The sequence below is a fragment of the Eubalaena glacialis genome, chromosome 5 (assembly GCF_028564815.1).
Source record: "Eubalaena glacialis isolate mEubGla1 chromosome 5, mEubGla1.1.hap2.+ XY, whole genome shotgun sequence".
NCBI classification, from domain to species: Eukaryota; Metazoa; Chordata; class Mammalia; order Artiodactyla; family Balaenidae; genus Eubalaena; species Eubalaena glacialis.
In genome coordinates this window covers 52,948,777-52,963,601 of record NC_083720.1, presented here as the reverse complement: position 1 = coordinate 52,963,601, position 14,825 = coordinate 52,948,777, and the positions used below count along the sequence as shown (strand labels likewise).

Below are 14,825 nucleotides of genomic sequence, written 5' to 3'. Positions count from 1 at the left end.
CAGCGGCGCCGGCCCGGCACAAAACCCTCGGGAAACATCCAGAACGTGCCGCGAACCAGCCGGCAGGGTGCGGCGCACCCAGGGCTAAAACTGTGCCCGGAGGGAGGAGGCCCCGCGCCTGCAGGTGGACAGGTGGAGGTTGGTAGGGATCAAAATCCACCCTTAAAGACTGGAAGCTGGGCCACAGCGCGGCGCGACTCCACGGGGGCACACTCGCACTGCGCCCGACGGGAATGGCGCCCTCGCCAAAAAAGCAACCAAACAAAAACCCATTGCACGGGCGGGAACTAGGCGGCAGGACCCGCCGAAGGAGTGGGTGGGAGAGAGAAGATGCGCAAGAGAGGAATAGAATGAGAAGAGGAGGGAGTGGAGAGAGGAAACGGATTGAGAGAGAAGGAAGCAAGTGAAAAAAACAAAAAAGAGGGGGTTAGGAAGAGAGAGGTGAGAGTGAGAGAATTGTAGAGAAGGAAAAAAGGGAAGCGGAGGGCGGGGAGAGGGATCGCGGAGAGAAAGAGCGCGGAAGGGGGGTGGGGAAGGAGGAGGAAAGGAAAGAAAGGGAAAGGGGGTCTGGCCGGGAGCGGGGGGGCGGCGGCCAGGGGGCGGGGCCCGGGTCAGTCCCCACCTGCGTGGGCGCCTGCTGCCCGCCGGGCCGGAGGGAGCGGCCGGGAGGCGGGCTGGGCCGGGAGCGGAGGGGAGGGAGGGGACGGGGACTGGGAGGCTGGGAGGAGCTGGCGCTCGGCTGGGGCTGCGGGGGCGGCGACGGCGGGAGCGGCAGTGGAGGCGGCGGCGGGTCCGGCGGCGGCTGCGGCGGCGGCGGCGGCGGCAGGTGGCCCCGCGCGCAGCGGCCGGCCCGGCCGGGGGCGGGCGGGAAGGTGGCGCCTCGGGCGGGGGCCGGTCCCTGCACCAGGTGACCTGTTCCGGCCCGGATCCGGGCGGCCTCGCCATGCAGCGGCGCGGCGCGGGGCTCGGGTGGCCACGGCGGCAGCAGCAGCAACAACCCCTGCCGCTCGCGGCCGGCCCCCGGGCCGCAGCCATGGCCCCCCCGAGCGGCGGCGTCCCCCCGGGCCTTGGCGGGCGCCCTGCCTGCGCGCTGCTCCTGCTCTGCTACCTGGTGAGCGCCGGACCCTGCCCGGGTCCTCCCCTCCGCGCGGGGCCCCGGGGACGCGGGTGGGGGCGGCCGGGGACCTCCACCTCGCGGGCGGGTGCGGCACGGCTAGTTTTGTCTCTTCCTCGCCGCCGCACCCTGGGCGCTCCCGGCACCTGGGACGGGTACCCGGGGCGCGGAGAGCGGTGCGTGGACCGGAGTTGCGGCGCTGCGCTCTCGCCGGGGTCCCTTCCTCTCCCTCCGAGACCCGCTCCAGACCCGGGTCAGGTTCCCCTCGACACCCAGTGCTGTCCCCCACTCCACCTGGGAGCCTCGCCACCCCGCGTTTCCTCCCTCCCCGCTGCGCACGGCTCTCCAGCTCCCTCCCTGCCGGCCCTGGGCGTCCCTCACAATCTTCTCGAGGTTCCTTTCCTTCCCGAGCCCAACTTCGCCTCTTTCTCTCTGCGAATGCCACCCGCCTCGCCCCTCCTTTTAGTTTCCACCCGGTCCTCATGGCCCGGACCGTTTTGTGCGGACGCACCCGGCGATGAACCTCGTATTTCCAGCGCTCTTCAACTCCTCCATGGTCACTCCAGCCAAGTTGCGGCTGACAGAAAGAAATCTAGTTCTTTGTAACACACTTACCGCCAGAGTGGGGACTTTAGCTGCGTCTTGAACATTGTCATTTCAGAGAACACGTTTGGCTCATGCGTGTCCGTTTGCAATTTGCACACTTCCTGGCTTTTGTTTTAGTCATCAACTAAATGGCAGTAACCTGTTTTTCAAAACCAACTCATTTAAAATACCAGAGTAATTTAGACCCTCGGAACAAGGTGGGGGAATATTCCCCAATTCCTTTGCTGGCTTGCTGTCTTCTGCTTTGAGTTCTCCTAAACAACAGTAAATTTACAGGAGGTGACACCCTTTCTGTCCAGCCTACCTTACGTTCCAGGATCCTGCAGAAACCTTGTGTTATCTCGCCATATATTACTGTAAATTAATGAAATGGAAAATGCTGAATCATGAAACTGATGTAATAGGAAATTCACAGAATGCTGAAAAAAAAAAGAAAAGAAAAAAAATTGAGTAGTGTCATTGTCCAGAATTCTTTTCATTTATGTGGCATTGCCATTATTTGGAGACTTTCTTCTTGGAGGCAAAAAACTGCTTAGGAGACACTGGCAGGAATTAGAATTTGATTCCAAAGACATTTACCACTCAGCCCAACTTTCTTTTGACACCCTTTACTTGTTGAATGTTTCATTTCTTGAAGCAAGAGGATGTAAAAATGCAAATTGTAATTCTGCCTCTTCATCTACCTGTTGAGCAATCCATGCTTTTCCTCATATTGTAAAATAAGCCAGTACCAGATTTTGTGGTTGGCTTTAGTTCATATTTTTATAAGAAGTTGTCAGTTAACATGAATGATTTTTTTCACCCAGGAGATATTATTATTTAATATTTATGCCACAGGGTTACAGCACACAGGCTCATAAATAAAACTGCCATAACAGATGACAGGGTTGCAGTTTAAACAGATGATTCCTGTCCACAATGCACTGGTTACCCACAGAGGCAGAAATGATGTAGTAGAGCAGTGTGTGAAACATTAATGTACAAGTGGTCAGGAAAGTTCCACGTGGAAATACCAAGACCTGGCAAGCAGAGACTGCTTCTTGACAGTTACAAGAAATCAGAGAAACAAGAGCAATAAAGGCCTAAGTGGTCCACAGGAGCAAGGAGAGATGATGGAGCAAGTATAAAAGTGCTGTATGGGGGCTTCCCTGGTGGTGCAGTGGTTAAGAATCCGCCTGCCAATGCAGGGAACGCGGACTAGAGCCCTAGTCCGGGAGGATCCCACATGCCGTGGAGCAACTGGGCCGGTGAGCCACAGCTGCTGAGCCTGCGCTCTAGAGCCCACATGCCACAACTACTGAAGCCCGCGCTCCTAGAGCCCGTGCTCCGCAACAAGAGAAGCCACCGCAGTGAGAAGCCCACGCACCGCAACTGGAGAGAGCCTGCGCGCAGCAATGAGGACCCAACGCAGTCAAAAGTAAAATAAATAAAATAAAAAAAAATAAATTTATAGAATTTCTGTATGGACCAAGGGGGATTTGAGACAACAGATCACAGAGAGGAGAAAAATGATGCTATGGACAGACTGTGGTGAGTTAGTGAAGTGGTGAGGTAGGGCTCCAAAAAGAAAGATTATAGAAAATACTAATGTGGAAAATAACTAGAGCATGGATGAATGTCTTGGCAGACAAGGAGGGGATGGATTTTGGAACTACCATGGAGAGGGAAATGTCAGCGCTTCCTGAGTATGTGTGTTTCCTTCAGATGGGCTTCGGATATGCTACTGTTTAAAAAAAAAACAAAAAAAAACTTGAATAAACAAGAAAACCATTTTTCAACTGAATGAGAAAGTTTTGCAAAACCCAGGGAAGCAAAAGTGTGACTTGGAAGGTGGGCTTCACCTTTCTTTCTAAAGGTCTAGCCATTGGTAGGGATTTTGCTTGAGAGGTATGTGCTACCAGAGAAACTGCTGAAAGGTAAGCCTTCTTGACCTTGGAGAAATTCAGTTGCAAATTGGGGAAAATGTAAAACAGCTGCATGAACACATGAAAAGCATAAACTACTGAGAAAAATGCATAAGTGTGTGTCTTGTACATCAAGGAATACTTCCTAGAGAACGTGATTAGTCAGGGCAGGGGGGTGGACAGATAGAGGGTAGAAGTCGAGCAGAATAGCTAAGCAGGACCTCAGGAATAGGTAGACACTAGAGGAAGAAAGCTATCCCATAATTTGGAAACCTAAATAATAATAGTAGTAGTAGTAGTAATAATAATAGTTTGCATTGTGCTAGGTTATTTATATGCATTATCCAATATTAGTCTTAACAATAACCTTGTGAGGCAGGAGCTAGTATGATCCCCATTCAGATGAGTTAACTGAGGCTCAGAGAGGTTAAGTTAGTTGCACTAGGCCACACAGGTAGTCCAGGTTTGAAACCCAAGTCTATCTCCTTCCAGAGCCCCAGTTCTAGCCATTCATTGCCTTCTAGCTTATTGCCTTCTGGATTTTGCTGCTTGTAACCCATTCCCTTTATTCATAGATGTATGGGCCATTAGCAAAGTTCTCAAAATTAGCAGCTTCTGTGAAAGTGGCCAGGATGTGAGGTCATGTCTAAAGTAGCCTAAAATATGCAAAGCTGGAAGCCCAGGCCACAGAGTAGAAGCAGGATGTTAAAGAGGGGGGAAAAAAAAAGTAAAGCCAGAAGATATTTGCCATCACAATGGAGAGGTAAAGGATGGGGTCCTTGTATAATCCAGAGGCAGCTGGCAGAGTTTAGCACTTGAGTTTGTATGAACATGTGTCCAAGAGTATAGCCAAGTGTGCCTTGGAATGTATTCCAAAGACAAATTGTCCGTGATTTGGGGACTGACTCCTGTTTTGTGTTATCCCTACCTATTTGCTGGTTCTCAAGAGGTTGAGAGAGGCCTTCTAGTCAGATGCCTTTAAGCCCGTGCCACCCTGATGGAGAACAGGGTCCTGAGGTGATGGGCACATTCCTTCTCCATCGACTGGGACAGATAACCTTCAGTAGCAGCCCAAGAACAGTACTGTGACTGTAGCTAGCGTACTGCCAAAGCATGAATAATTGTGACGAGGCCTGAAAGATAAGTCACGGGACGATGCCAAGCAGATTTCTGAAAAGATGATCCCTGGTTCCAGCAGCTGCCCCTCAAATTCTGAGGTCACCAAAGGTCAAGATGCAGAGAGCCTCCTCAGAGAGGGTGGGGTCTTGAAAGCAAAAGGTCACGGAAACCGCTTCCACTGAGGTTACGGGTGCTGAGTGGTGGGGTCCATGCTGGTCTTTCTCTGCCTCAGTGACCCCCTAGCCATTCTCGTCCATCGTTAACTCTTACCTTCCACCAGACTTGGCTAGAACAGCCTGAGACTGCCCAGCCCCATTTGTGACAATGGCACTTGGAGAAGGCAGTTCTGTCTCTTCCGAACCGTGGTCTCGAAGTATAATTTTTTTCTAAAGTGAGAAAACAAATCTTACAATGGCTGGTATTGGTGTCAGCTGTAGAGCTGAAATAATCTGAGTGGACATTTGCACTTGTGAGACAACCAGAAGACAAAGAAACAAGAGGGCATTAGTGGCACAGATGTATGTGAGGCTCATTAGCAGACAGTGGCTGTGAGAGTCTTGTACAGAATTCTCTGTAAGCGACCACAGACCATCAGTTATCCCTCCAGAAGTGTTCATTAACTCCTTGCTTTGTGTAACACAGGACCTAGGGACTTCAAAACAAGGTATAGAGACCTTCAGTTATCCAGTTTGTGCAAGAGTGATTATGGATATTTGAAATACAGAGACCCATCCTCTAACTTCACATCAGCCAATAGCTGCCACATTCATTCCAACCAGAGTCCCTAAAATCTCCCAACTGGCCGTGTTTGCCTCTTGCCTTCTCTTCCTTCTGGCTGCCCGTTGGCAAAAGTATGGGAGCCACCAATTGGCTGAACGGAGCAGCTGAAGGGAAGGTAGCAGAGAAGGTGTAAAGAAGCCAGGCAATTCACGGAGAAGTTGGATAGACTGGAGTAGACCGTGAATAGCCTGAAGTGAATTCAGTTACCCTGTTTATTGGCTCATCCCATTCCCCGGAGAAAGGAACGGAGGGGCACGAGGACATGCGGGATGTGAGGAATTGCTGAGGAGGTTCTGCTTTGGTGGCTTGTCATTTGCCTCCCAGCCTCACCCGAAGAAGGGCTGAACCAAGCGGGGGAGTCGGCTCAGTGCAGCGTGTGTGTTTGTGAGTAAGATGACAGCTACCCTCCCCAGACATAATGCATGGTGATCTGATGTGATTTTAGCCCCTCACCCCACACTTTCAAGACGGGAGTGAGCAAAGTCCCAAGATTCCCCCACCTGTAACCAGAAGGTGGTGACGGGTGTAGAAGTGGATGAGGTGAGGGCATCATTTTGGGTGTTTCTGGAAGGCAGCAGGCACACCATCACCAGCTTTGGAGTCAGCAGCTATGGATTTGAATTTTGGTTCTGCTTTTTAGTAGCTGGTTGTTCTTGTTCAAGTTACTCACCCTCTCTGAATGCATTTCATTTCCTCAGCTGTTAACTGGAATGCTGTGTCCCTCAGAGAGCTGTTGTGAGGTTAGAGGGGAGAAGTTCTATGAAATTCAGTGTGAGAGGATGAGGTTAGAAGTGAATGAGAAGACTGACTGTGTTTGTCCCCGTGCCTAGCACGTAGTAGGTACTCAATGAAATTAAACTGCACCAAACTTGGTTACCCTCTCATAATTTGTGTTAGCAAGAAATAGCATATCAAACGGTATTAAAAGGGGGAGAGGATCCAACACAGCAAGGAGTGTTGATCATTATTGCAATGGCGTTTCTCTAGCCAGCTCTCAGGTTTGGGAAGGCACACGGGTCGGCTGGGAAATGTTTCCCAAGGCTCGTCTTGACCTCGAAGTCCATATTGATGTCATCCCTCATTTTGCTTAATTGCATGCTTTGTTGACATAAACAGAATTTTTGCTTATTTCTAGTTGGCAGATATCGGAAACGTAGGCCTCTTAAGCCAATACAATTACCTTTTGACCTCTGGAAAGTTTGATCCAGCCAGTTTGGAGAGAGGGCGCTCAAGAGCCAAGGTTTTCTTAGGTGACTGTGAGGCGGAATGGACAAGGATGAGAAAAATAGTCAATTGTTGTTTGCAATCAGACATACCCACATGCACATGTAAGTGTAAATGGACTTCCCATAGAGAGACGCAAGTGACGTGAGTTAAGATTTTCTAATCTCTCTGTTTCCTTAAATAATAAGTGGATCATATAGAGAAAAGAGCCAAGTTTTCTCACATCTTTGGAACAAGGGAAGGTTATTTGAATAGGGTTTCCTCTTACTGATTTTTAAAGGAATGAGATGGACTCATCCTAAAAAAAGTTCAGGTGGTTTTGATAGATTATTTTTTCCATCCAGAAGATACATTAAGTTCATCTGTTTCTTGATTCCCAGGCTGAACGGAATGCATTTAGAGTTCCAATTTTGGGTCTTTTATCAGGAACACACATGAAATGACCCATTTCTGTCTTTTTTTAAAAAAAATTACAAAACATACACAATTACACAAAGACAAAGGAATCTATGTTTTGTGACTGTGTGGGATGCTGTCAAATTTGACTTTGATTAGGGCTTCATTCTGGTATAAACAGATGTTTGAGGGCTCAGGCATCTTTCAGGGCCCAGCTCCATTGTGTGCGGAGCAGATCAGCAGCTTCCGAGGTGAAACATCTATGTGGTTGCCTAAATGGCATAACTTGAGGGGCACAGAGGTGCCCTTTACACCGCAACTATCTTACTTACAGCTGCAGTGCATTTGGCCTTTGTTTTTAAGGTATTATCTCCACCAGGCTGGCCTAGAAATGCAGAGGTGTGACATTACCGCAGTGTTTCTTCATTATCACATTAACATGGGTGAACTCGCCAGATGAGCACGAGTCCAACAGGGGGTGGAGGGGCAGGAAATTTAAAATTTTTAATTTATATTTTTTGGTTTGGGGAAATGGAAAAGTTCTAGAATGTAGGGCAGTTGTCTGAAAGGGAGAAGTCCACCCTAAAGGGACAAGGTGGGTGCGAGTGCCACCTTCTCTGACCTCACAGTCCCCCGGGTCAACTCTGACCCCCAGGGGCCCAGTGAAATGTTCTTTGGAAGGAGATTAATGAGGCTGGATGAAAAACAGAGAAGTGCCAACCCCCATCCCCCCACCTGCCCCAAAGAACTTGTGAATGTCAGGAAAGTTTCGTGGGGATTCAAGATTGGATCGAGTGCTTTGGTTTATATGCAGGTGCCCCCAGGGCTGTGGGGCAGTTGATCTGAGTTGGACCACCGAGGCACCTGGCAGAAATGCCCACGCCTGGTACTTATTTCAGCAAAAAACCCTTAGCCAAACTCTACAATGTGCCGAGCTCTATCTTATAAGCCGGGGACGTAACAATGAACAAGACGTGGACTCTGGCTTCATAATTTCTAAACAAAGGAACGTTTGGGTAATTTTTAGCTTATGTTAATGCAACCTGGCATGTGAAAATACCTATGAAGGTTGGACACGTGTCATGCCCGTAGCTGAAACTCTTCAAGTTAATTGCCTTATTTTCCTGGCAGGAAATAGCTCATAACACACACATAACTTGAGCCAGGAAATCAGCTGCAGCTTAATCAATATTTAGAATGTGATGTGTCTCTAATCGGTGTTGGTTTTGTACATAACAGAGGTAGCCACGACTCATGGCGTAGCAGCTGCCCTCTGGGTCTGCTCCAACCCGCAAGATGCCAGCTTCCTGTGTTACATAGGTGCCCACAAGAAGGAAGATTGCAAAACCTTCCTGAGGGATTTAGACCATGCTCCTCAAATCACATACAGTAACTCTGAGGTCCTCTTTGGGGCTGGCATACCCCCATCATATTAGGGACATCACCCTATCCCTGAAGTTGCTCTTCTCTTGTTCCCCAGCTGTCACTAATGTGACACTAATGTCTTTAAATATCTATCTCAGTCCATGAAATTCTCGTTGTTGTTGTTGTTTTTTGGCTGTGCCAAGTGGCTTGCAGCATCTTAGTTCCCCAACCAGGGATGGAATCTGTGCTCCCTGCAGTGGAAGCGCGGAGTCTTAACCACTGGACCGCCAGGGAAGACCCGTCAGACCATGAAATTCTACCTCTTTTCCTAGCCTAGCTCCAACTTCTCATTCTACTTAGATCTTTATTGAAAGAAACATTAGCAAGGTGTCAACATACCCATGAGGGACCCTTGGCAAAATAGCAAATCAAGCCCCATCAACCACATGTATAGGAAATGATGCCTGACTGGGTTATTCATCTTATTTCCCCCATGTGATTGTTCCTTTAAAAAGTATATCTTCTGTCACTCTGTGTTCTTTAAAACTCTATAGCACTTTAAGTGGTCTTCTAATTCAGCTGATTATTGTATGATCTTGTCATCTTTGAAAATGGCTGTAATCTAAAATAATGACGAGAACACATTTTCATAAAAATGACAAAATAAATAATACCTAATAATACAAAAACTCTATCTAGAATAAAAGCTTGATAGTCTATAACAGTGATCTGCAAACTATGGCCCCCGGGCCAATCCGGCCAGCTACATTTTTCTGTAAACAAGGTTGCACTGGACCACAGCCATGCTCACTGGCTTGTGTGTTGTCAATGTCTGCTTTCTTGATACCACACTAGATGGACATCAAGCGGCTGAAAAACCCAAAATAATTACCATATGGCCCTTTTTTACAGGAAAAGTCTCTGACCTCAGATCTAGAATAGCACCATTGGGTAGAAATATGTGAGCCACAAATTTGAGCCACATATGTAATTTCACATTTTCTAGTAGCCGCACTAAACAAGTAAACAGAAACAGGTAAAATTAATTTTAGTAATGCATTTTATTGAACTCACTGTATCTTAATCTTATCATTTCAACATGTAATCAGTATAAAAATTATTAATGACATTTTTTTTTATCCTTTTCTGTGTTCAGTGTTTGAAATCCATTGTATCTTTTATACTTACAGCACATCTCAGTTTAAGTGCTTAGTATGACTTGTGGCCACCATATCGGATAGCATACATCTAGGACCCATCAACCTGGAATTTACTTTTACTTCACTTGAGACTCTGAAGCCAGTGAAAACAAAATGATCTTCATATGCGTATATGGAGATTTCCTTAAAAACAGAATTTCAAGAAAAAGTCCTGGAGAGAATACACAGTCAGGTGTCCCATACCTTTTTCATTCTCATCTGTCACCACCCATCTCCACAATGATGAGCCTGGGGTCTGGAAATTTGTGGGTCACCAAGCAAAAGTGAAACTATATTTAGCATGATGCTGTGCTTATTAATGTGGAAAAGTGGGCTGGGGCATTTCTAGCAATAAGATGTAAATGAATTAACTGCACTTTCCAATGAAATTTAAGGAAATCAGACAGCTCTGTTTAAAAGAGGTTTTCACTGGAGTTCCTAGCATCAGCAATAAAAATGTGATTTAAAAATATTGAAGTGGGAGAACGGGGCCTGGGTGAGGTATTAAGGTATACATGAAAAGAACGAGGAAGAGGTTTTAAGTCATTCTTTGAGAAGGGACACAATGTGATAGTTAATATACCACAGCATATCCTGGACTCTGCTCCCTATTGTCTCACTAAATAAGCAAATGTCTCCTTCCGGGGAGCTGAGAAAGGGAAGCCTTGGGGGCATTTGGACTGAGGAGTGCAGGTCACCCATGGGCACCACTCTGGTCCAGCTCCCATCAGCACCAGCGGTCTCTGGCTTCGGCTAAACGCTGCTATGGGCTTAATAGCTCGATTTGAATCTTGAGAAGGGGGCCACGTCTCGGCACATCTGGCCAAATGAATAAACCATCGCTTGTGGACAATTGCTGGCTGTATCTGTCTTCATATGAAAGCAGAATCAGCCTGGAGTTCTTAGGCAGCTGTGGAACGGCAAATCTTTGGTTTCATGGTGTGTGCTGTGGGGTGGAGAATGTCAGAGTGGGCATGAGGAAAAGGAGCCAGGCTTCCGGGCCGGCCTCTGCTAAGCCTGCAGCTGCGGGATGTCGGAGAACGTCCCCTCGGGGTTGCCATGTCCTCGTCTGAAAACTGGGGTGGGCTGGCTTATCACCAAGGGCTTGTGACCCTCATATTCCCGTGTCCTTTTGTGTCTTTATTTACCCCCCTTCTGTCCTCTGGCCAAACCCGGCTGCTTGCTAGACCCCCAGGACAGCCGCCTGTCCCTCCTTTCATGTCTCTACTTAAACTGTTCACACCACTTGCAGTGTCCTCCCTTTGCCTCTCTACCTAAAGAACTTCTCTTCATCCATCGAAGCCCAACTGAAATGCCATTTCCTCCATGAAGCCTTTCCCAGAGCCCCCAGTCAGAATTACTGTCATTTGGTGCTGTGTTCCCTTAGGATTTGCATTTAGTTTGACTGGAGTGCAGGCCATGTTCTGCCATGTGTCTGCTATTTGTAAACGTGATTCTCTGATTCCAGACTTCGCGTGTTACTCACCTTTGGCCCTCCTACAGCCCTAAGCCAGAATTGAAGAAAGAGGTCCCTATTTCTTCCTTCTTTGGAGAAGACCACAGTGACCTTTTTCTTTAAACTTGTGGTTAAAATATTCATAGCCTAACATTTACCACTTTAGCCATTTTTAAATTTATAGTTCGGTGCCACTAAGTACTTTCACATGGTTGTGCAACCATCACCAGAACTCTTTTCACCTTGTAGAACTGAAACTCTGTACTCATTAAACCACAGCTCCCCATTTTCCCTCCCCCCAAGCCCTGGTAACCACCATTCTACTTTCTGTCTATGAATCTGACTACTCTTGGTACCTCATATAAGTGGAATCAGACAGTATTCTTTCTTTTGTGACTTTTATTTCACTTAGCATAATGTCCTCAAAGTTCATTCATATTATAGCATGTGTCAGAATTTCCTTCCTTTTTAAGGCTGAATAATATTCCATTGTGTGTATATACCACATTTTGTTTATCTATTCATCCATCAGTGGACAGTTGTGTTGGTTCCACCTTTCAACTATTATGAATAATGCTGCTGTGAACCTGGTGTAAGTCTATGAACATATCTCTTCCAAGCCCTGCTTTCAACTTAGATATAGACCCCGAAGTGGAATTGCTGGATCATATGACAATTCTGTGCTTAATTTTTTAGGAACTACAGTACCGCCTTCCACAGTGGCTGCACCATTTTACATTCCCACCAGTGATACACAAGGGTTCCAAATTTCTCTGCATCCTCTCGAACACTTGTGGTTTTCTTTTTTTAAAAAAATAGTAGCCATTCTATTGGGTGTAAATTGGTCCAAAGTAACCTTTTTGCTATTGTGTTACGGATGTCTAAATCTCAAAGTCACATTTAGAAGAGCTCTTAGCATCCATCCATCCGTGCCTCATGATCAAAACATTGCCTTAATTTCAGGACCAAACTTTCCAGATTTCTTCTGGAAGGAAAGTCCACACTGAGAGGGCTTCATCATCTAAAGAACTAGATAACTAACACAACATTGTAAATCAACTATACTTCAGTATAAAATAAAAATTAAAAAATGAAGAACTAGATAAATAAACCTGCAGCTAAAATCTTTCTTGGCACCTGTGGCGCCATGCATGGTGAAAGAATCAGACAACACAGCTTGTGGTCCACGCCTGCCTGTGTGTGATTTGGAGCAATAGAAACCTCTTGCTGGCCCATTCATCATGCATGCCTGTCCTAGCTCAGAACTTATGGAGAAAAAGCGCCCCAGCTGGCATCCCTGATATGTGTTCTCTCCGGTGCACTTTGAACTCTTCTCCCATCCTTTGATTTGGCTGCATTTGACCACCATTTGAAGTCAGGACAATAGTTTGGAAATGTCTGGAGCTGGATTGCCTCTTTTTCACTTTAAGGCACGTTCACTGCTCCTGGATTTGTCGTGAACTAGCTCCGTCATTTGGAAACCAACTCTGGAATGTTTGCCACGTAGATTTGAAAGTCCCATCTTGATGAGCAGATGCTACTGAGTCTGGAGAGGGAGTTTAATGTGGCCTAATCTTCATTTGTGTGTATGTTGGTTTTTCTCCAATTATTCGGTAGTGCTTTCGACATCTTTTATCTTCCACTTTCATTACATTATGTAAATGGATATTATTTTCTTCCAGGAAAATAATGATTCACGTATCTGTTAATATGATCATTTTTAAGCTTTCTCTATTTTTTTTTTTCTTTTCAGAATTTTGTACCATCTTTGGGTAGGCAGACTTCCCTGACGACGTCGGTGATACCCAGAGCTGAGCAGAGCGTGGCTTACAAAGACTTTATTTATTTCACTGTCTTTGAAGGAAATGTTCGCAACGTTTCTGAAGTCTCGGTGGAGTATTTATGCTCTCAGCCTTGTGTTGTCAATTTGGAAGCAGTGGTTTCATCTGAGTTCAGAAGTAGCATTCCCGTGTACAAAAAAAGGTGGAAGAATGAGAAACATCTTCACACCAGCAGGACACAAATAGTATATGTGAAATTTCCAAGCATCATGGTTTATAGAGATGATTATTTCATCAGACACTCCATTTCGGTATCTGTGGTGATACTACGCGCCTGGATTACTCACCGATATAGCGGTGGAGACTTGAATGTTAAATGGGAGGAAAACTTGCTACATGCTGTAGCGAAGAATTATACCCTGCTGAAGACCATCCCACCTTTTGAACGCCCTTTCAAAGATCATCAGGTGTGCCTTGAGTGGAACATGGGTTATATTTGGAACCTTCGAGCAAACAAGATTCCCCAGTGCCCTCTCGAGAATGGTAGGTCGTTTGCCTTGCTAGGAACCTAATTCTCATTTTTTTTCAGACAGCTTGGATCATAAGAGGAGGGCAGGGGAAAATTCTTGTATTAGTGGTGGGGGACAAAGCAAATGGAATCTGTAATTTTGGACTTTGGGGACAAAAGAGGAAAAGTGAAAAGGTGTTGAGAAGAGACAGAGTAGCAGAGAATAGGATTGAACAGGGAGGTGAGAGAGGGACAAAGAGCCATGGAAGGGGTACCTTGAGAGGCTTGGATCTGCTTTGCATTGGAAAGGAGCTTTAGTGCCACTGAAATGAGGATCAGGAGAATCTTCCTCCCCATCTCCCTCAAAAATCCCACATGTGTCAGTTTTTGTGCAGCATTGGCTTTTCAGCCAAGCCTACCTGGGTTCAACTCCTGGCTCTGCCACTTTCTGCCAGTGTAACTTGCAGAGTCTCAGTTTTCTCATCTGTAAAATGGGGGTAATAAATAACAATTTCCTCAGGGCAGTATTGTGAGAATTAAATGAAATGTGCTCAGCACAATAATCATCACTCAGTAAAAAGTAGTAGCCATAGTGATGATAGAATGCAAACTCTGTATTTTATCCTAAACGTCACAGGGTCATAGCCACTGAAGGATCAATAGAGGAGGCTCCCGTGCCCTTTCTCAGCCTTGTCTTTGAAGCACTGGGGTTGGAGATCTCTGGCTGCGTGCATTTAGAAGAAGGGGGCTGAAGTTCTCTCCATTGTTGCGCGGGCACCTTGCTGTATGGATGCTGAGCGCCTGCCAGCTCCTCTCCATATCCTGCAACGGAAAGCCTATCCAGGCATGCTCCCAGGCACCCGCCCGGAGTCGGGCAGTGTTTCCTAAAGTAGGAGCCTAAGACCACCTGCAACAGAATCACCAGGGCTCTTGTTGCAAATGCAGATTTCCAGTCCTCATCTATTTCCTGCTCAGCCAGGATCTGTGGGGCGCAGGGCCCTGGAATCCACATTTTAAATACATTCCCATGACTCTGATGCACCTTAAAGCTTGAGAACCTCTAGAGCAGGGATAGAGCTGGTGGGACTTTGAGTTGCAGTGGCTGGACCCCCAGGCAGGCTTGGTGGGTGGAGGAAGTCCACAGGCCTGTGACAGCAGACCCAGGGACGTGCCTGACACCTCTTAGTCTCCAAGAGGACTGGTTTGGAGCAAGGTGACTTCAGGACACAGTGAGAACACTGGCAGTGAGTATTTCCTGGGGCTACCCCCAAACATCCCTGCATATAATGAAAACTTAAAGGGCCAGAGCCCACTTGCTGTAGAGCCAACACATTTGGCAGTAAAAAAAAAAAAAAAAAAAAACTCTTTATTTT

General features: G+C 46.8%; 1 protein-coding gene across 2 annotated transcripts in view; it reads left to right on the top strand.

The window, feature by feature from the left end:
* Positions 1–935: 935 nt before the first annotated feature.
* SEL1L3 (SEL1L family member 3) overlaps positions 936–14,825 on the top strand; it is a 99,860-nt gene continuing 85,970 nt past the window's right edge. For both annotated transcript variants that reach the window (XM_061191294.1, XM_061191293.1), the window contains exons 1-2: positions 936–1,111; positions 12,917–13,487. In XM_061191294.1, the coding sequence (XP_061047277.1) occupies positions 944–1,111; positions 12,917–13,487 (739 nt within the window). In that variant the 5' untranslated portion in view covers positions 936–943. The remainder of the gene's footprint in view (positions 1,112–12,916; positions 13,488–14,825) is intronic.